The 20,938-nt window shown below is 37.7% G+C and overlaps 1 protein-coding gene across 1 annotated transcript in view; it reads right to left on the bottom strand.

The window, feature by feature from the left end:
- Positions 1-19,462, bottom strand: part of LOC140232077 (uncharacterized) — a 46,341-nt gene extending 26,879 nt beyond the window's left edge. The window contains exons 1-5 of the mRNA XM_072312229.1: positions 19,178-19,462; positions 18,610-18,781; positions 17,602-17,635; positions 12,545-12,693; positions 11,802-11,878 (exon numbers count right to left, since the gene is read on the bottom strand). Of these exons, the coding sequence (XP_072168330.1) occupies positions 11,802-11,878; positions 12,545-12,693; positions 17,602-17,635; positions 18,610-18,781; positions 19,178-19,462 (717 nt within the window). The remainder of the gene's footprint in view (positions 1-11,801; positions 11,879-12,544; positions 12,694-17,601; positions 17,636-18,609; positions 18,782-19,177) is intronic.
- Positions 19,463-20,938: the final 1,476 nt, after the last annotated feature.

Here is a 20,938-nt window from a genome sequence, read left to right as displayed (position 1 = left end):
TGGTTTAAAGCTCTGAATGGTCAGGCCCCTAGTTATATCAGTGAATTATTGAACTGTAAATCTCAGACTCATAGCCATAATCTCCGCAGTTAATGATAGATTGATATTGCAGATACCCCTAATCAAAACAAAAGTTACCTTAGGTGACCAATCATTTTCTTGTGCAGCCCCTAGGTTGTGGAATAGATTACCATTAGACATTCGGAAATGTCAGACTTTAGACAGTTTTAAATCAAAAGTGAAAACTTTTTTGTTTTAGCATGGACCTATTTCTTTTTGTACTTCCCATGCAGCATTGTGCAACATAGGAATTAAAGAGCTCTTGAAACGCAGTAGAATATATAGACATAGTTTCTGCGCTTAATAAATGATTTATTATTATTGTTATTATTATTATTCTTTTGCTCGCATTTAAAAAATACATGTATTGATGCCAAATACTGTGGTGCCATTATTAGAGCGGAGTAGAAAGAAAAAAAAAAATGACCATGTAGTGATTTTCGTGCCATCATGATAATTACACCCATAAAAGTCATCGTCAGGTTCTGTATCTGTGACTGCGTTCTCTCCGTCCCTTTAAAAACAGGTAGACGTCTCTCTCGTTAATGCAAAGCAGCGATGAAAAGACACAGTTTGGGGCTCAAGTAGACCGCACCATCAAATCAAATTGTTTATGATTTTCCCCGCCTCTCGCCCACATGGCGCCAAATAACAGATCATAAATTAACAGGCTGCTGCGGCCCACAAACGCGGGAGCTAAATCTGCCTTTTTTGAAGACTCTCAAAAGATTTATTGATTGCACAAACGCATCATCATTACCTTTGCCTCTGTCTCTGTGTGTGTGTGTGTGTGTGTGTGTGTGTGTGTGTGTGTGTGTGTGTGTGTGTGTGTGCGTGTGTTTTTATACTATGTTAACGAAATGTGGCCTTTCTCGATCCATGCACTGATGGTAATAACCATATATTTATTTGAGTGTAAGGGATATGAAAGATGTTCTCGCCTATGCATGCATTATAAATGATGTTTGTAGTCCGCGTGTTGATGAATAACATATTGTGTTTTTATCATCATACTTCATGTCGACCCAGTAGAAGATGTATGCATGCGTCGAAATTTTGGTGTGGTTGGACTTGAAAATACATTACTTCTCTACTTTGTCTATACTTATATATATGGAGCATATAACTTTTTTTTTTTCAATTTGTGTGGAATCTACATTCATACTGGCATTGCTGTGTTTCACGTCAACAGTATATTATGACAATAACGGCATCATGCCAAAACGCACTGAAAATGTTGTTTTCATGTTTCCTTCCCTGAAAGTACTAAGATTTGTTTGCTTGATTGTGTGTGTATATGTGTGCGCGCGCGCGCGCGTGTGTGTGTGTTCTTATCTGCTGCTTATCTTCGTTCATATTAACTTCATCGTTAACATGGGCCTGATATCGAATGGAATTTAAATAAAGAATATCATTTAAAAATTCAAAAAAGTGTATGTGTGTGTGTGTGTGTGTGTGTGTGTGTGGATGGGAGTGTGAGTGTGTGTTTTTGTTTGTGTTGTATGATTAGGCCTATATGTTATTGTGTGAAGTTTGTGGGTTTTTTTTAACACAGATAATGAATTTATGCCCACGCATTTCAAAAGCGGCGGCGTTTCTCGACCACTGCAGCATGTCAGCTATTGACGCAGTGTTTTCTGACTTTGTAAATAACTGATCGATAACATAAGTAGCAAAACAAACCTTCAGAGCAAACTGAAGAGAAAAATAACACAACAGCAACTGCAACAACAACAACAACAAAAACAAGCCAACTCATCCATATTCCCAGTTTTCTCACTGGTGGACATAAAAAACATATTGTTTATACAAACGTGGACACCTATCTAGGACACGAATATATATATCAATATCAGTCTCGTTCATTATAGGCGTGGAGTCATTGGGCGATACACTTTCTTTGACAGGTCTATCCGAGGGACAGCAAGGTTGCATTTGTTACTCTTTCGAAATTATTAATCTTGAGAATGTCACCTGACAGTGGTGAGACAGAGCATGATCCCTCTCCCCCCCCCCCCCCCCCGCACAACCCCACCCCTCCCTCCCTATATTTTCATCAGCTGAGTGCTATAGAGAACAGAATGTACTGTTATGTTGAGATGAGTTGAGAGAGGTGCTTTTGATTTGTATTCCGGTTATTAAAGCATTAAAAGCATTGATGTTTGCCAGTGAAGTGACATGGATCGCTGTCTGATAGTTGAGATTATTAGTATTAACATTGTTACTTGGAATGAAAACGTTCAAAAAACGAACACGTTCAAAAAATAAGTTTGTACCTCGATTTCAAAAGCGATTGGAATTCTTTGTAAGTTGGAAGTCACTTTGACTAATAACGTTCTTTGTTTTGCCACATATTAATTACGGTGATATTGTATGGGGTAACCGTTACACATCTGAAATTGATTCTTTATTTCATTTATCGAGGCCATCCGAATTTGTACATATTCTGCCTATCTAATTCGTACTCATCCTTTATTCAAACAATTCAAAACCCTGAAAGTAAACGATCTTCACACCTGCTATTTTTTTATGTTCAAGTACACATCAAAAAATTACTACCTTTCTTTTAAGATACATTCATCCAAAATTATAGTGTACATTCTTATTTTATACTCGCTATCACAACGAATTTCATTTAAACAACCCTTTAAGTGACTCCAAGCTCGCCCATAGAGCTATCCGAAACCACGGGACCAGATGTATGGAATTCCCTGCCCGCACAAATATATCATGTAAATATAAATCATGTATATCACTTTCTTCTTTCAAAGCAAACATGAAAAAGCACATCATGTCGAATAATGGCGACTGGTTGATTTCTGTGAGACTCCGTGAGACTCTTCACAATAAACCATATTCACTTAACACACTTAAGTTTAGTTATTGAAAAAGGCACCTCGTACCACTCGCTTTACTGAGCACGTTCACCTACACCAGCACTCACCACACTCATCCAGGCACACATCTTACTTTCTTGTTCCTAAAATAATCCTTTGTTATCATCGCAATGTGGCGCTAGAAAAGTGGACTACCATGTTTGTTTGTTTTTTTTTTATGAAGTACACATGGTGTTAATGTTGAATGTTTATGTACAAAACTATTTTAATTTCAATTTCAATTTCAATTTTATTTTCGTATTTTCTCAATGGAAAATACATAAAATATAACACAATGTAATAATACAGAATGTTCAGCTTGGATATATACAAAAAGAAATAGAAATACAAACATATAGTACATAGCGGTCGATGTGTCATTTTCAATCAAAGTAAAACAATGCAAAGAGAAATACGATGGAACTAAAAGCAAAGCTTGTTGAGTGTAGGTCCCAACAAAAGCCTAGTGTGGAGAACAGGATTAAGAGCACGGGTACAACTAAAGACCAAACTAAAGTATAAACAAAAGAGAATGACTATTAATACTCGGTGGTACAGAAGATTCTTCTCACATAATTTTATGTGTATGATAAAATGAGAACAAGTAACCACATGCTGCACACTAGCAGTAACTGTTGCTCTAGTAGCAATTTTGACATGGGAGTGATAATGTGAATGCGACATAATTCTAGGGTTTAAACATTCCGGCTTCCATAGACATGCACGGGAAAGAGTCGGAAAATAGAAGACATGAATCAACAATTCCTATAAAGTTATCCCTATATTGGACCTCCCAGTCAAGCTTTTTATAACTTGATAATTATTACGATCCACACTAAATGTATAATAACATATTCCATGTTCAACTATACTGTGTTTGTGTATAATATATGTATGTGCATTTTGTGAATAAATCAAATCAAATCAATTTAATCCAAATTAAATCAAATGTATGCTTAATACGTGTTTTTTCAAGGCTGTCGTATCTTCAAGCGTTTTGCTTATAGACGATAGCTTTTTGCATTCATATTATATTACAATACATTGTACCATGATTAAGTAAGATCATTGTTTGTTCCATTTTCCTGAGTAGTCAAGAGAAAACGAACATAGTGAAGATGATGAGAAGTAAACGACGGTTACAGTTGCAAATATATATGTATATAGAATACATACGAAAACATATTTGAAATAAAATACAAAGTTACAATTTCAGAATAGAAAACTTCATCACTGACGAATATAATAAGGATAATGATAACGATAACGAAAATAGAATGATACATTGCAATAGCAGCTATGACACTTATGGCTAGATGTGAGATGTCATTATCGTCACTATGGTTACTATCATTGTCAGCGACTTCATCATTATTAAAAGAGATTGTATTGTAAAGTATTGAAGTTAATTTAAAAGACATATGAAAACAATAAGAAGCATAAATATAATATCTAGGTCCTACAATAATATGAGAGTGAAAAGTGTTAAACTATCGCCAATAACAGCAATAAGAAGAGCGAAACTAACTGTACTGATGCATTTTAGGATCCCAACGTTATGGATGATACCTACTGCTGGTCAGTTTTACGGTAAATCTTGCGGAAGTATAATTGGCCATCTCAAGTTGGTAAAACGTAACGAGCTTACCTTTTTCGTCCTTTAAAAGGCCGATATCAGATGACGAGAAAGGGTAATACCGAGTCGTGCTTTTCCTCCAGAAGTGGATGTTGGCTCTACCAACAGAGTACCATCCAGACGTCTAAAGAGGTGCATTCACACAGCAAGAGTGTTAAGATAAGAAAAGTCCATTGTCTTATCTTGGTTGGATCCTCAACGAAGAAGGAATATGCCAGAGCTTAGATACCAGTGCTCAGTGCAGTGTGCGGAGAACCCAGTTGTCACTCCGATGACCGGAGACTGTGGAAGTCGGAAGGGCGCAGGGCGTATTATTGTCTGTCACCCCGAGAAATCGAATTTTCACTCCTCCCCCACTAACCTATACACACCCTGCTTCCTTATTCTCGCTCAATATACAGCTGTACAAGTTTCCTCCAACTCCACCCCTCCCCCTCTTCTTTCCTCTGTCTTCTTCATATTCTTTATCGTTTGCGTTCTGCTCCCATTGGAAGTGGTGGTTCTCGGTAAGCTACTCAGATAGAGAGGGAGAGACAAAAAGATTGTTCGTCAAATAAAACTGCTCTGTCTACTTACAATTATGATTGGGATTATTTTGTGCAAAATGGACTTCCATAACAATGCATCGTTTAAGGATAATTGAAAGAATTCAGGATACCACGATGATGTGTGGGTTTCCCGTTCTGAGTTTGTTTCCTGTTGTGTGTGTGTTTTTTTTTTTCTGTAAAGGTCAAACTGTTTTCTTTTTAAGCTTGTTTAGCGGATTATAATGTGACGTCTAAACCCAAAGTCGTCACTTAAGGGCATGAGTGTCCGTAATGCTCTTATACCACACACAGTTTATGAGTGTGTGTGTGTGTGTGTGTGTGTGTGTGTGTGTGTGTGCGTGTGTATGTGTGAGCAGTGAGGTATATTCCATTAGTTCCCAGACTTAGTATCTATAACCAGTGGAAATAGGAAGAGAAAAGAGATTGAAAGAGGGAGGGAGAGTGTGAAAGAGTGGGGGGGGGGGGGGGAGGGAGAGGATCCATCGCTATAATTCCTTTCCTCCAGAAGGTAATATCATCGTAGGCATATAAAAGAAAAATGGATAAGACCTCCAGAAATATCAGAGGGGAAATCAAGACGCAAAATAAGTTAGTCTGCTAAAAAAGAGTAAAATCTTACGAATTCAATAGTAAAAATTTGGCTAAAAATCGAATGAAAAATAAGAAAGTTATGAAATGTTGAAGTTTTGCTTATTGCTGCAAAACAGTTCTTGTACAGTGGATATAAATATATGCAAATGAGTGAGCTGGCCATGTCATAACCTCATGATTTTCCATTGATCGTGTAAAAAAAAAAGAAAATGACGAAAATTCACTGTTTCTGTCATTGAAGTCTAAAACACGATTCCTGCATGGTTGAATAACTTCAGAATATATAGTGATCAGTTAGATATATCAGGATTTGATCCTCCGGCATAATTGCGTTTGAATAAAAAAATGGAAATTCAAAAATTTTATATATAAACTATATGGCAAGTTGTGAGGGTATGACATGCTCACTTTTGCCATTTGCATATTCATATTGACAGTTTAAGAACTGTTTCCTAAAAATTAGCGAAACTTCAAAATATCATAACTTTCTTGTTTTTCACCCGATATTGACCTAAATTTTACCGTTGAACTCGTAATATTTTACTCTTTCTTATCAGACTAACTTATATTTGGACTAGATTTCCCCTTTAACATATCACAGCAATCGTAACATACCAATAGTAAATTAGGATCATGATAAAGTATAACAGTAGGCCCTAATTAGGATAACTGTAAGTAGTAATAGTATTACCGTAGTTTATTTTCTATCAATGAAAGCAACGAAAATGAAATCGTCATTGCTGGGGAAAGAATCAATTAGCTTGAAGCATCCTGGTTGAAATATTGCTATGGATCTCACGGCGACTTACATAGGATCTTCATGAGATGGCGCCCTATGGGCACGTAATACTGAGCACTTCACAGTAGCCAGAGCTGGTTTAGAAACCCGCTCTGCTGGTAGCTATCCCTCAGAGGTATACACCGCATCCAGTGGTAGCCTGGAGTTGCAATTAGTGTGGCGTTTGGCACGACACTTCCATTTTCGTTTCTTGAAGCATGAAATTAGTATGACTTAAAGGGTTGATATAGTATTGGTTGAGGTAAGGATTCAGCTTTTAACTTTTTTTCCCTAGATCGTTAATAGAAACCATTCAATGGAATGTTCAAGAGCATGCGATTCTAAGAGAAAATCAAAGTTTATTTGATGAAAATCGGTTTTGAAATGGGCGAGATATAAAAAAAAACTAAACAAAGTAAAGCAATTAACGATCCTAATAAAAGGTGTGCCCACCTTTTATTGGGACTGATCGTTTTGCTTGGATATCTCCGTCAGTTCCAAGACAATTTTCATCAAATAAACTCTGAATTCCTTTGAGAATAATACACCTTTTCATATTCCATGAGAGATTTACCATTATCTCACAAAAAAGGGGGGTTGGACACCTGAAGTCCATCTCAACCAAAAGTATACCATAACTTTATAAAAATGTAAGACCAAACTATTCCCTTACATTGATTTGATGAGTGACGAAAGAATTCCAGTCATAATCAAGGTCACGGCACGGGTATTGATGTCTCTGCTCAGATCACCCTTGAATGGTTGCCCTTTGCAAAGGTTCATCAAACATAAAAAATCTCGTCGACCATCCTCAGGAAAAGTCATTGATTATCTCAGGGCAGGCTAGATAAAGATAGGCTTGGATCGCTTCAAGATCATATCACAGTACAACTTTACTTCTACTCCTGGTCCGTCAATCTCTTCTTCAAAACGTAACACCAAGAAGAGGCCTTACATAATATTCCTGATATCTGTGCATCACTTGGGACAGCTCCGCTCGTCAAAGGACAGCACCAGTAGTCTACTACACTTCCCATCCCACATGCACGAATCGCGCAGCCTGGGAACCATGACCAGACGATCTTCTAGTTCCACACTCACAATTTTCCCATCTCGCTAAAAAATACACAACCTCTTCAAAACTGTCCAGTAACCAGCTGCATTCATTTTTCTAAAGATTCATCTATACACACTGTAACCAGACTACAACCTGTTTGACAGTTTTATATAGGATTAATAGGCGTACTTCAGATTATCAATGTGACACCAAGACGTATAAGGAGTATGATAAAAGAGAATTGTATACACAATACCACGGTAAAACAGTTTCTACACCGACTCTGCAAAAAGAAGAAGAAAAATCAAATCAGTTTTGCTTTTCCTTATTTCATCGAGATATCCTATATTGCAGGGTATTTAACGAGTTCAATGATTACAGTGAGGCTTCCGATATAGTGACGCATTCAAATCTTTCCCGTGCCCTCTGACGGAAAACGTTATTCCTGTCAAAAAAACACGGCTAATATAAGACTTGTCCTATTTATACGTAGCAACTACACTGTTAAAATTATACAAGCATGATTCCAAAATACGAAGTACATAATACATTCAATAATCCAATTACACTACAAGTCCATATAGATCTCCCTAAAAGAAGTAGGTTTATTTAAATTCTCAATTTTTAAACATAGTATTGCTTACTCAAGCAATAACGTATGGCCATTCAGCCTTATATGCCTTGATGTTCATATTAAATGATTTCACACGAGACTGTTGCGGCACATGTTGTCTGTAAGTCACCACTGCAAAACGCCTGAACACATCAACAACTGAACATCTCAACGGGTATCTTATGGCGAGAATTAAGCATTCTCCATCGTGAAACCGGAGAAGGGACTTAAACATGACAAGTGATGAAATGATGCACAAAAGCATTTGCCAACTTCCCGTTTTCTACGCTAAAGCCCATCCCTTCTCCATCTCTTTCTATCTATCGCTTTCATTCTCCTTCTATTTTTTTTTCACTTTACTTCTTTTTCGCTTCCTTCCTCGACACCCTTCCCTTTGTTCACTCTCTGCTCTATCGTTTGCGTCTTATTGTCCTCCGTATTCTTTCTAATGTAGTCATTCACTATTAATTCTTTTTGGTAATAGAATATTACTTATGATAACATTCTATCGGTTTGTAGCGTGATTCATAATTAACTGTCTTATGTATTTTTTGAGAGTCCCATACGGTACAAGCTTTGCGTTTTAGTGGGACTCTCCATTTCCATTCCCATCCTTAATTAACTTACCTTAATAAATCACCTTTGCCGTATCTATTCCCTGTACTGCCCTTGTTTTAACCGCTTTTTTGTTTTGAGTTTTGTTTGTTTTGTTCTTTGACATGTGTCAAAACGTCATGCAATGTGAGCTTGAGCCACCGGAGAATCGCTCCCTCTACGACGACTTTGTGGTCATTGAGTGGCTGATTAGCTCTTTTTGGAGGTGCTCCCGACCCATGGATAGAGATCAGTGTTTCAGCTCGATCCAAGGAACTATTTACTGCACAAGGCTAGCTAGCCCCATGGCCAAACTCATCAACTGGTCAAGCGACAAAAAAAAAAATAAATAATAATAATAAATAAATAAAAAATCACTTCTGACGTGGAAATTTAACACGACGAAAGTGTCAAACGAAATAGAAATCAAACTGAATCTAAACCAAGAAAATTCAAGAAGGGTACATATTCTTATTTGATATTCCTGACATAATTATTTATTGTATGTGGGTCACCAATTGAATAATTACAACCTCATTATACGTTGGTTGATGTTCGAGTCACTATACCCAACCTAATCCCTACCCCAAGAAAATGAATGTGGAATTTCAAACCACAAAATGAAACAAAGACTTCCTGGTTATTTCTTAAATTGTCTCTGTTTTCTGTCCCAGTAATAAAAAATGATTAGGAGCTTATGTTCTTTATCAAAAGTATTAATTCATATCAGAGGAAGCATCGTCAGTGTTAGCACTGATCACCTCCAGGAGGCCAATCCGGCTTATTACTATACCCCTGCAGCATTGCCGGGTATCCATTGATTTTTACCTGGGTCAACAGAGGGACATTGTTGGCAAAGTATTGAAGTTTTTTTTATTTTTTTATTTTTTTATTTTTTAATTCAAGTTCCATATTCCACATTCCATATTCAGGCTTCATATTCCATTTGATTTCGGAGTAAAATATGTATAACACAACATTCAATTTTAGACATAATTTCACAAATGTATACAAGGACATGTAATAAAATGATGTGTAAATATGAGGAACCTACTAAAAACCAATGCTTGTAGGATGTAGGTTCCAAAGAAACAATTAAGCGTTTAGCACAACATGCTAAATTACGAAAGATGACGAAACACAAGCGAAAATTGGTATGTCGAGATAATAATAAACTCTACAGAATGTACAAAATAGTTTATGATGGTCAAGGTAAAACTCAGGGATTCAATGCTCCATAAAATTGCACTATTGGTCGAAGAAATGTGGTCAAATGAAGTCAAATGAAGACACCAGGTAGTTCGCACCAGGTAGGATTCGAATCCTAAACCTCCCGATAGGAGAACAATCCCTGAGCCATATTCACTCTATCACTGCTCTCGCCAGCGATTTTCATTACGTACTCATAATAAGCTAATGTAATTGCCCCCAACTAATCAGTAGGTCCTATGGACATGGTTATTAAAAAAAAAAGCGTTTATCTTCTTCTTTTCTTCTTCTTCTTCTTCTTCTTCTTCTTCTTCTTCTTCTTCTTCTTCTTCTTCTTTGTGTGAAGTGATTATGTTTTCCTATTTTGCATCACATTCTCTATTCTATCCATCATATTTTTGCATATCAAGTCTCATTACACTGTATGTCTTCAGGCCTGGGTAGGAAGGTATCTACAGACGAGTATCCAAGTTTCTTTATTCTGTTTTCCCTCAGAAAAGTTAACTTAAAAAAAAAATGTCGCCATAGATTTTAGGCTACACCGTGAAGTAGAAACGCCTGATAGCAGACGTTAATATTACATCATGTCTTATGCGAAAATTCACTCTCAAATTTATTGCAAAATCATACAAATTAATATGCACGCAATTTCGAATAAGAATGGCTGTTCACGTAAATTATGTTTCGTTTTTATACAGTCACCCAAACATCACTTAAACACAAACACATTCAAACACACCGGACTTTCTGTTTTTATATAAGAAAAGTTCTGTTCATAATATATTACTCTACTCGTCAGCAAAACTTATTCCATACCTCGTACACGCACCACATTTGCACAAAACACTGTTATTTATTCTGGTCCTATAATAAGCTTTAGAACAAGTTGCCAATTGATATCAAGTCTGCCCCCAGTTTATCTGTATTCAAGCAAAGATTAAAAAAACCCCACCTCCTTGCATCTTATGTTGATTGATGATGATAAATATGACCTTTAATTAATGACCAATATGTGTGTTTTACGCCTACTTGAACTGTATGTCACTACTCTCTCCGTTTTTATTGCTTTTCTTTTCTTCCTTCCCCACCTCCCTCTTGTTTTTTGTTTCCCACCTCAGCCCTTTATTTACTAAGTATACATTTTGCAATACACTGTTTATCATTTCCGCTCATCTGCTTGTACTAGTAATAAGCATTATTTCTTTTATGAGGGGACCTTGTTTAACAAGCTGTGCTTTCTCAAGATCTCCACATAATATTCCATGTAAACATCAACCTAGTTCATTTTTTTTTTTTGTAATCATACAAAACAATGTACTTGTCCCCATAAGGGGTTTGTGTTACATGTGAATGGTTTGTGATATAAATTGAAATTGAATTGAAAATAATTGACTCAGTCTGTCTGTTATGTTGGCGTAGAGGGAGATGAAGCTCGATGGATACGTACGATATGAAGCGAAGCGCACTGCGTGCGCTTCTATACTCTTTATGAAGTACGTGCGCGTACGCCGCTGATACGGCTAGTCCATGTGTAGAGCTGATAAACACTGTCTCCCTGAACAGCTGTTTGTGATATTTGGAACAGATATGTAAATATCGCTGGCTATTCTATGAAAAGCAAACATGGACCTTCGATCAGTCTTCAGTAATCATTCGACAGAAGGTTACTCCGTGGGCCATGTATCAGGTATGTTGATCCATTGCTTGCCGATAACATAATTTGTGTTTATCAAGCTGGTTGTATTCTCGGTGTCTTGTTGCATCGCCATCCCGTGTAAAAGTATGGGGGTTGGACAACTCGACCGCGGGATAAGTCGTCCCTGGACAACTCGTCCCTACCCCTGGACAGCTCGACCGGGTCGAGTTGTCCAGGGGCGGGTTTGCGATTGGACAACTCGACCCAACTTTATTTGTGCCTGATTTTTACAGAATGAAACACATTTTTGTCATAATATTGACATAGGTTAGTGGAATGATGTATGAAAAAATGTTTTATCGCATTTTAAGGCAATTCCTTTTTATTTTCTGATGCTGCGAAGCAATATTTAACGGTATCTTTTCTGCTCTGAGAGTCTTGGTGACGGAGCTTTTTCTTGTGACGAAAGCTTCCATGGTAAGGTGAAATTTGTTGAGAAATTTCCATTAAATGCTTAACATCAGCAATAAAATATGGTATTTTACATAGGTACATGTGTTTTCTATCCTTGGTGACATTTTCATGAGCAGAGGAATCATTTTAGTGTGAAAAATGAAACAATTGTCTACAGTATGTCGAATCGTCTTCGTTCGTACTTGTTCGGTTTCCATATCGCGGGACGCGCGCCGCGCTGCTAGCTGAGAGGCTCGTCTCGGCGTGGCGCTCGACCACTGGCCACCGGACCCCCTCCCACGTGCACCGATACCAGCACAACCTGTGACGACAGCCTGTTTGGTAAGGTGAAATTTGTTGAGAAATTTCCTTTAGATGCGAATAACCAACAATGAAATATAGTGTTTCATATAATTACATGTGTTTTATATCCTTGGTGACATTTTTATGGGCAAATGAATCATTTCAGTAAGAAAAATGAAACAAATCCTACGTCGAATCGTCTTCGTTCGGTTTCCACACCGCGGCACGCTGCTCTCGAGAGTGGCACACGCAACCACCGATACCGGCCCGCGGGCCCCCGGGCTGTAGGGCTGGCAGTCGTGCAGCTCGATGGGTGGAGCGAGCCGTGTTGCTGCGTAGCTACGAAGTCGACCGTGATCTAAATTCCAGTCAATGAAACTATTTCATACATTTCTCTTAACTTTGAACGATGTTATACTGACTAAATGGTTTGAAAAGTGTCTGAAATTTCACCGACACTGTATTGATTCGTAAATAAGTCATCATCAACATGACAACCAGTCTTATCATGCAAGCCCAATAATTCTCCGCACTACCACTGCCATACACTTCCCACAAGCAATGGAGAACCTGACTCCATATTAATACAGTACTGTGGGGACCAGTACTGTACTGTCAACAAATAATGGGGGGAAAAAACAGAGTGACAACAAAGGAAATAAAATTTTCACTCTTTTTCTTTTACTTTTTTGTGTGGTTGGTTTGTTTATTTCTGTTTTTGCCAAAAAAAGGAGAGTTGCTCTGCATGTCCTGCATTTATTATTAAAAAAAAAAAAAGAAAAGGAAAAGAAAAGGGTGTACATGAGGTACTGGCTGTCTTGAATAGCTTGACTGAAAACTTCAAATGTATGTGTATTAATCCTCTATTTTTTTTCCCTATGCACTTCTCTCGGTCTTTGCAGAAGATATTATTTTTGGGGAAAAAATGCCTGTTACTTACACTTAAACACTCGTAAGTTATATTTACCAGTAATTTCTGACAGTGCTTCTCTGAATTTGATGATGTGATCTGAACTAATCCTTTTTAAGAAAAAAAGGGGGAATGAAAGGGGAGGGGGGGGGGGGCATCCCAGGCCTGCGTAGAACATCATTCTAATACCCTGGACAGAGTTGTGTCAGAAAAACAGAAATGTATAATTCTTAATTTCATTTTGTTACCTATATGTATGGTACAGGTTACATTGCCTCTCTCTGTCAAACTCAAAGGTATTAGATTTTTCTTAAAATATAATTATGGTGATAATAAAAATATTTCTGTATGGTACGGTACTTAAAATTATCTCTGTCTTTGCTAAAGATATAATCTGCGAAAACTGTTTGACGTTACAGACACTTCACTACACATTAGTTATGGTGTAACATTATCCTAAGGCCACGTTAAAGTCCATCAAACCATCCAGTTCTCTCTAAACCTTAGTTTCATCACAGAAAACAATGTCACACCTTTCTTCACAACATATTTCTGGTCTGGATATGACTAATTTTCATCACATTTTATTTATCAGGGCATAAACAAAGGTGCATTTTTAATACCATCTTGTCTTATTTTATGTCCCAGTTTGATGTGAGCTCATCTGTCTACTTATCTGGTATCTAGATAGAACAACCTCAAATTTTGCTGAATAGCACTTCAAAGAAGGGAGTATAAACGAAAACTAGAAATGTCACTGTCAAGATGATTTATACCCCCACTTAAATACTGGTATTTTCCATTAAAGCCTATTTGACCTAAAAAAAAAAAAAAAAAATATGTATTTTTCATAATTACTATTTCTACTGACTGAATGTGCACAAATTCGAAAAGAATTTCATGACCCTGCACGGCATTCCTGATTTTGAGGCCATCAAAAATGTGCTGTTACCATGACACCACACTTTACTCTTTAATAATGTATCTTGCACTTTGAATATCAAGTTTTTTTAATGTGTTCCATATATCTGGTAATTTCTAATTGAAAAAATGGCATATCAAGTCTTATTTGCTAGTCCATTACCCCATTTAAAGGGCCATATTTTGCTGTTGCCATGGCAACACACTTTCTCCCCAGTGCTGATTAAAATGTTATAATGTAAACAGGACTCCACAGCTGGGATATTCGGTTGCAGGGGCAAGGTGTCTAGCAGTGCATAAAGCCCCCCCCCCCCCCCCCTCCTCCCGAATGCAAGTTTGCACGTAAGGGCATACACAGCTTTACATTTAGCTCAACGTGTGTGCTATTAAACTTTTGTCTAATCACTGGGGAAGTGCGATCTGCAAGTCCTTTTGTAATTTCCTGGGCCACCATGTAGGGCCTACATTTATCATGGAAACCACCTTCGAATACATTTGTATACTAATATATCTTGCACAACTTTATATTGAGTCAATTTTTGTTTGAATCTCTTGAAAACCAGCATAGTTTGAGAATTCTACACTTTTGAATGATTTATATGTACAAAAATGTTGTTACAGTGGCAAGATATCTTTCGACACTCACACAAAAGTGTCTTGCACAACTACACATTAAAATATAGGCCTACTGATTGTATACATACAACTGAATTGCCAATTGAGAGAATATATTTCAATCCACAACTTTAGATGCATGATTTTCATAAATTTTGCAATTATCAAGGCAATGCATCAATCAGTAAGGAGGAAAATGTGTCGTGCACATCTGCATGTGATTTAGCGGTTACACCTGCCAAGATTTAGGTTTACAATGTACTGCTAAAAAAATGAGGGTAGTTTGATCCACAAGACTTTGCAATGGACTGACCGACGGACCATCCTTTACAAAGTCTTGTGGATCAAACTACTCTATTTTTTTTTTAGTACCAGCTTCAGAATGGTGGACCAACCACTTTCAGAAAGCAGGGGGAATAATTGCTACCCTTAACATATGTCAATATCAAGTTGATGGAATTTGTAATTTTCATGAAAAATGGATTTTTGAAGTATTTTCTTTATATTTTCTTGATACTGTAGTCCACTCATACGTCATAACCTCTACTAGTCTCCTCATCCAGCGGTTCCAACACCAAAACTTTAAAAATTCATAACTTTTGCATCGATTGTCCGATTTTCTTCAAACTTTCACTGATGTGTTCTACTAATGTTGCTGCTTTCACTCAATCCACATTGTTCTTGGGGTTTATCTTCCCTTTAATCATGTATAATGTAAAGATTGCAAATGAATGTGATTTGACTACCTGACATCCAAAAGGAGATACATTTGTAGTTATAACTCACAGAATTGGTATTAAAAACTATTTTAATCTGTAACTGGGGGATTTGAAGGGGAGATAGAGATACAAGAGAGAGAGCCTGGAAAGAGAGATGAGGTGGTGGTGGTGGTGGGGAAGATTGATACAATTTATTATGTTACATTTCACAAAAAAATGTCCAACTGTAGCCCGTTTGTCCAGTTACCTGACAAAATTATAAAGGGATCCTTGATATAGAATTGTGTTGACCATTGTTGATGAGACCATCAACAACAAAAAAAATGCACAAGGAATCCATGATAAAACTTTTTAGTAGATACTAGTAGTCCTTTAGAATGTTGTGGGTTGGTCGATGGAGGTGCACACTGATTTTGATTTTTCAGTAGGCCTACTCATCGCATTTATACACTGAATCTTTTCTTTTTGGATATTTTTGTATTATTTTGGTCTAAATATTAATTTTCCCGGTAAACTGTGCGCTTAGAAACATCCGTATTAAGCCCCTTATAAATGTACTGTATATTACTATTATTATTATTATTAAAACAGAAGATCAAAGTCATTGAAAAAAGGTGGAGGAAATGTCTCTGGTTGTACGAGCCCTTTTGCATTAATCTGTCTGTGTTATGCATTTATTTATTTACCCTGACCCTAATGGTTTGCAGTGACGATTTGCTGCGTGAAGGGATCGAGTCATCATCAATTTAATCAGTGTCACCTAAAAAGTTTGGTGAATTCACCTTTATGCCATGATCATCGGTTGCCAGTTTGTTACTATCAGCCCCATAGAAACACTTTCTTGCAATCAAATGAATGGGGTTATTAACACAGTTTTGTATGCTATGTTACTGTATAGAAATACCTAATTATGACCATAATTACAATTGTGTTGGCCATTGCTGATGAGACCAACAACAACAAAAATGCACAAGGAATCCATGGGGGGGGGGGGGGGTCCATTTTTGATGCACTACTAACACCTTGCACCTGCAACTGAATATCCCAGCTGTGGAGTCCTGTTTGCATTAGCCAGAAGAAGAGAAAGACACATTTCCATCAGTGGGAGAAACTGCATTGCCATGGCAACAAAAAATTGTAATATCTAGATACCTGTTGAGCTTCCCTAAGGAGCTGGGTTGGAAAAAAGCAGTCAAAATCACTATGACCCTTGGGCCTCTCCAACCAACTTAAGGAAGCACATCAGGGAGTAGTTGAACATAAAAGAAAAGAAACAGTACAATTTTGAATGAAGCGTGTACACCATTAGGATTATTCTACATATGGTACAAACTAAATATATCATTGTGGCAAATGGGTATTCATTCCACCCCCTCCCGTAAAAAAAGAAAAAAAAATCCAGTGTACAAAAAGTATTATCAGAGTACATGTCAACAACAACAAATGTCCCCTCTAACTGCACTACTGACTAATAATGTAATTCTTTACACCCAAACCCTATCCCAAGGCCCAAAACCTCCGCCCCTCCCCTAAAAAAAAAAAAAAAAAAAAAATCACTGCAGACAGCAAAGTGTACGATGCCAGCAAGTATCATCAACATACCCAAAACCATCTTCGATACACAGTAAAAATAAAAATAATTTCAAAACTTAAACTTTATCATTTAGACTACCCTGAGACTCCATGACCCAGCACTTTCTTTGAAAAATCCTCGTGTGGTATTACATACACCACTTTGCAATGTATATTATATATCTGGAGCCATAAATTCATAAATAATATTAGATAATGTGAGCATGAATTAAGGCATGAACATTAAAAAAAATATATACAATTACTAATCAGATAATGTTATACACGCTTTGTATACGTCTTACATATAGAATCTGAAACCCAGAGAAGAAATATAACTGTAACTTGACACATTTGGGTATTTCAAACAAAGTCAAGATACAGAGATTCTCATACACATGTACATTGTATGTATGTCATACCTATGGTTATCAATACACTACATTAAAATGAACCTCTCAGCTGTTGAAGGAAAGATGAGAGAGAATCGATAACTGCCGAGTCCCTTACCGAGTCAGGTAATTTGTTCCAGAGTCTGGGAAACCTACGGGTGGGGGACAGGAAGAGTACCTGTAGTGTAAGTACCAGGCCTTTTTTTTTTTTCTCCAAAATAATATCTTCGGCAAAGACCAAGAGAGAAGTGCATAGGAAAAAAAAAAATAGAGGATTACACATACATTTGAAATTTTCAGACAAGCTAAGACATCCAGTAGCAGTTCCTCATGTACACCCTGTTCTTTTCTTTTCTTTTCTTTTCTTTTTAATGAATGCAGGACATGCAGAGCAACTCTCCTTTTTTTTTTTTTTTTTTGGCAAAAGCAGAAATAAACAAACCAACCACAAAAAAAAAAAGTAAAAGAAAAAGAGTGAAAATTTTATTTCCTTTGTTGTCACTCTGTTTTTCCCCCCATTATTTGTTGACAGTACAGTACTGGTCCCTACAGTACTGTATCAATATGGAGTCGGGTTCTCCATTGCTTGTGGGAAGTGTATGGCAGTGGTAGTGCGGAGAATTATTGGGCTTGCATGATAAGACTGGTTGTCATGTTGATGATGACTTATTTACGAATCAATACAGTGCCGGTGAAATTTCAGACACTTTTCAAACCATTTAGTCAGTATAACATCGTTCAAAGTTAAGAGAAATGTATGAAATAGTTTCATTGACTGGAATTTAGTTCAAATGTCGAAGAACAGATCACGGTCGACTTCGTAGCTACGCAGCGACACAGCTCGCTAAACCCATCGAGCTGCACGACTGCCAGCCCTACAGCCCGGGGGGCCCGCGGGCCGGTATCGGTGGTTGCGTGCGCCGCTCTAGAGAGCAGCGTGCCGCGGTGTGGAAACCGAACGAAGACGATTCGACATAGGATTTGTTTCATTTTTCTTACTGAAATGATTCATTTGCCTATAAAAATGTCACCAAGGATAGAAAACACATGTATTTACATGAAACACTATATTTTTATTGTTGGTTATTCGCATCTAAAGGAAATTTCTCCACAAATTTCACCTTACCAAACAGGCTGTCGTCGCACAAGTTGTGCTGGTATCGGTGCAAGTGGGAGGGGCCGGGGGTCCGGTGGCCAGTGGGCGAGCGCCACGCCGAGCCGAGCCTCTCAGCTAGCAGCGCGGCCCGCGTCCCGCGATATGGAAACCGAACAAGTACGAACGAAGACGATTCGACATACTGTAGACAATTGTTTCATTTTTCACACTAAAATGATTCCTCTGCTCATGAAAATGTCACCAAGGATAGAAAACACATGTACCTATGTAGAATACCATATTTTATTGCTGGTGTTAAGCATTTAATGGAAATTTCTCAACAAATTTCACCTTACCATGCAAGCTTTCGTCACAAGAAAAAGCTCCGTCACCGAGACTCTCAGAGCAGAGAAGATATACCGTTAAATATTGCTTCGCAGCATCAGAAAATAAAAAGGAATTGCCTTAAAATGCGATGAAACATTTTTTTTCATACATCATTCCACTACCTATGTCAATATTATGACAAAAATGTGTTTTATTCTGTAAAAATCAGGCACAAATAAAGTTGGGTCGAGTTGTCCAATCGCAAACCCGCCCCTGGACAACTCGACCCGGTCGAGCTGTCCAGGGGTAGGGACGAGCTGTCCAGGGACGACTTATCCCGCGGTCGAGTTGTCCAGGAACCAAAAGTATACAGGGAAAGGTAACGGGCTGTCGCCTGCACGGAGCCTGCAGTGGCCGCTGGTAGTGTTACCTGAGGCTGGCTGTGCTGTGTAGCTGTAGGATCGGAGCGGAGCCGCCGAAGTATTGGGGAATTCGCCGAACGAACTCCCTGTGCAGCTGAATCCGATAAAAATGAACTGAAAAGAGATGGAGGCATGGTTCTCATAGTTGTTATCAAAGCATATTTTCTCACTTATTAAACGTACATGATAAGTAACTATACACAGCCCAGTCGCCGCTGTACATACGTAGCGCGACAGGGCTGTACCAACGAAGCTCCAAACACGAAGAGGGTCCAACGATAGCATGCGATCGGATTGAATTTTGATACTTTAGATCATTTTTTTGTCACTTCAAACTCATCTGACGAACAAAATGATAATGAGACTTCATATCTATGCTATGAATATTGAAATTTAGATTTGATAACTTACCTAAAATGATGGTTATATGTAACTACACGTAGCCGCGACAAAACGCGGCTACACCTCTATTCCTTCGCAGACGTTGTCATTTTTCAGTGTGGTTGTGCGACTCCTTCATGAATATCTTTATTAATCGTGGAAAACTAAAATACAAGGAATTATCGTAATCTATGATAATCATTCAATAATCAGTATGCGATTTTTTCTTTAATTACGTCAAAAACTCACCGAAATCTGTGGCTGAAATCAGGTCTGTAAACGTCCTTATTGCTTCACTCCTCATCTGCGTGTTATTTGAATGGCATTCACTCTCGTATACTACAACGTACAACGTAGGTCGTAGGTAGTCGGAGAGCTAGAGGGCGCCTCTCCGACTACCTACGCTGTACGTTGTAGCATACGAGAGTGAATGCCATTCATAATAACACGCAGATGAGGAGTGAATATTCTGGAAGTCTATCTTGAACGGTGGTCACAAAGAGATCTGAATGCAGTGGAAGGTTTTTACGTTCGTTTTATGGGTCTGACTATACAAAATCGCCTGGTACTTTTCCAGGTCCCAAAACATTCGCAAATTGTCGCAAGGGATTTGCAAACAGTTGCTAATATTTGCAAAACTGTTGCTAACAGTCGCCACCTGTGTTTCGCAAACATTTGCTCAAGTGTTGCTAATTGTCCCTAAACATCGCTAAAAGTCGCTAACTGTCGCTAATGGCAGAAGCGAACATTCGTCAGAAAAGTTGGCGAATCTTAAATTCGCTACGTTTGCAAATGTTTGCCGCTCAGTGAGATACCAGCTTGAGAGTTGAAATGAGATATCAATCCTAATAGAGGTTTATTGTTTAATTTAATGGCTTTTTCCATGGAAGATATGTATGTAATTTTGTTTGTAGTCTCAGGGAGCCTCAGTACATTTTTTGTACATTTACAATGTAATAAGCTTATTTGTCAGCATAAGAAATTATAAGAAGTTCTTCTGGTTTGATTTTGAGTATAAATTGGTATTGATTCTTTACATTGAATTCTGTGAGTTTTAGTCAACATTTGTGTGGCTGTTGACACTTTCAAAGTGTAAAATTTACACATATACATGTATGATATAATGCATTTTTTGTAGTCCCAAATTGCAATATCTCACGTACATTGTAAGGTCACGTACAGTGTATGCAACCAATTGGTAGACCAGTATAATTTGTGACTGATATAAG

This window comes from Diadema setosum, chromosome 8, assembly GCF_964275005.1.
Source record: "Diadema setosum chromosome 8, eeDiaSeto1, whole genome shotgun sequence".
Taxonomy (NCBI): Eukaryota; Metazoa; Echinodermata; class Echinoidea; order Diadematoida; family Diadematidae; genus Diadema; species Diadema setosum.
The sequence above is the reverse complement of the archived record's forward strand: the minus strand, read 5'-3'. Positions and strand labels throughout refer to the sequence as shown.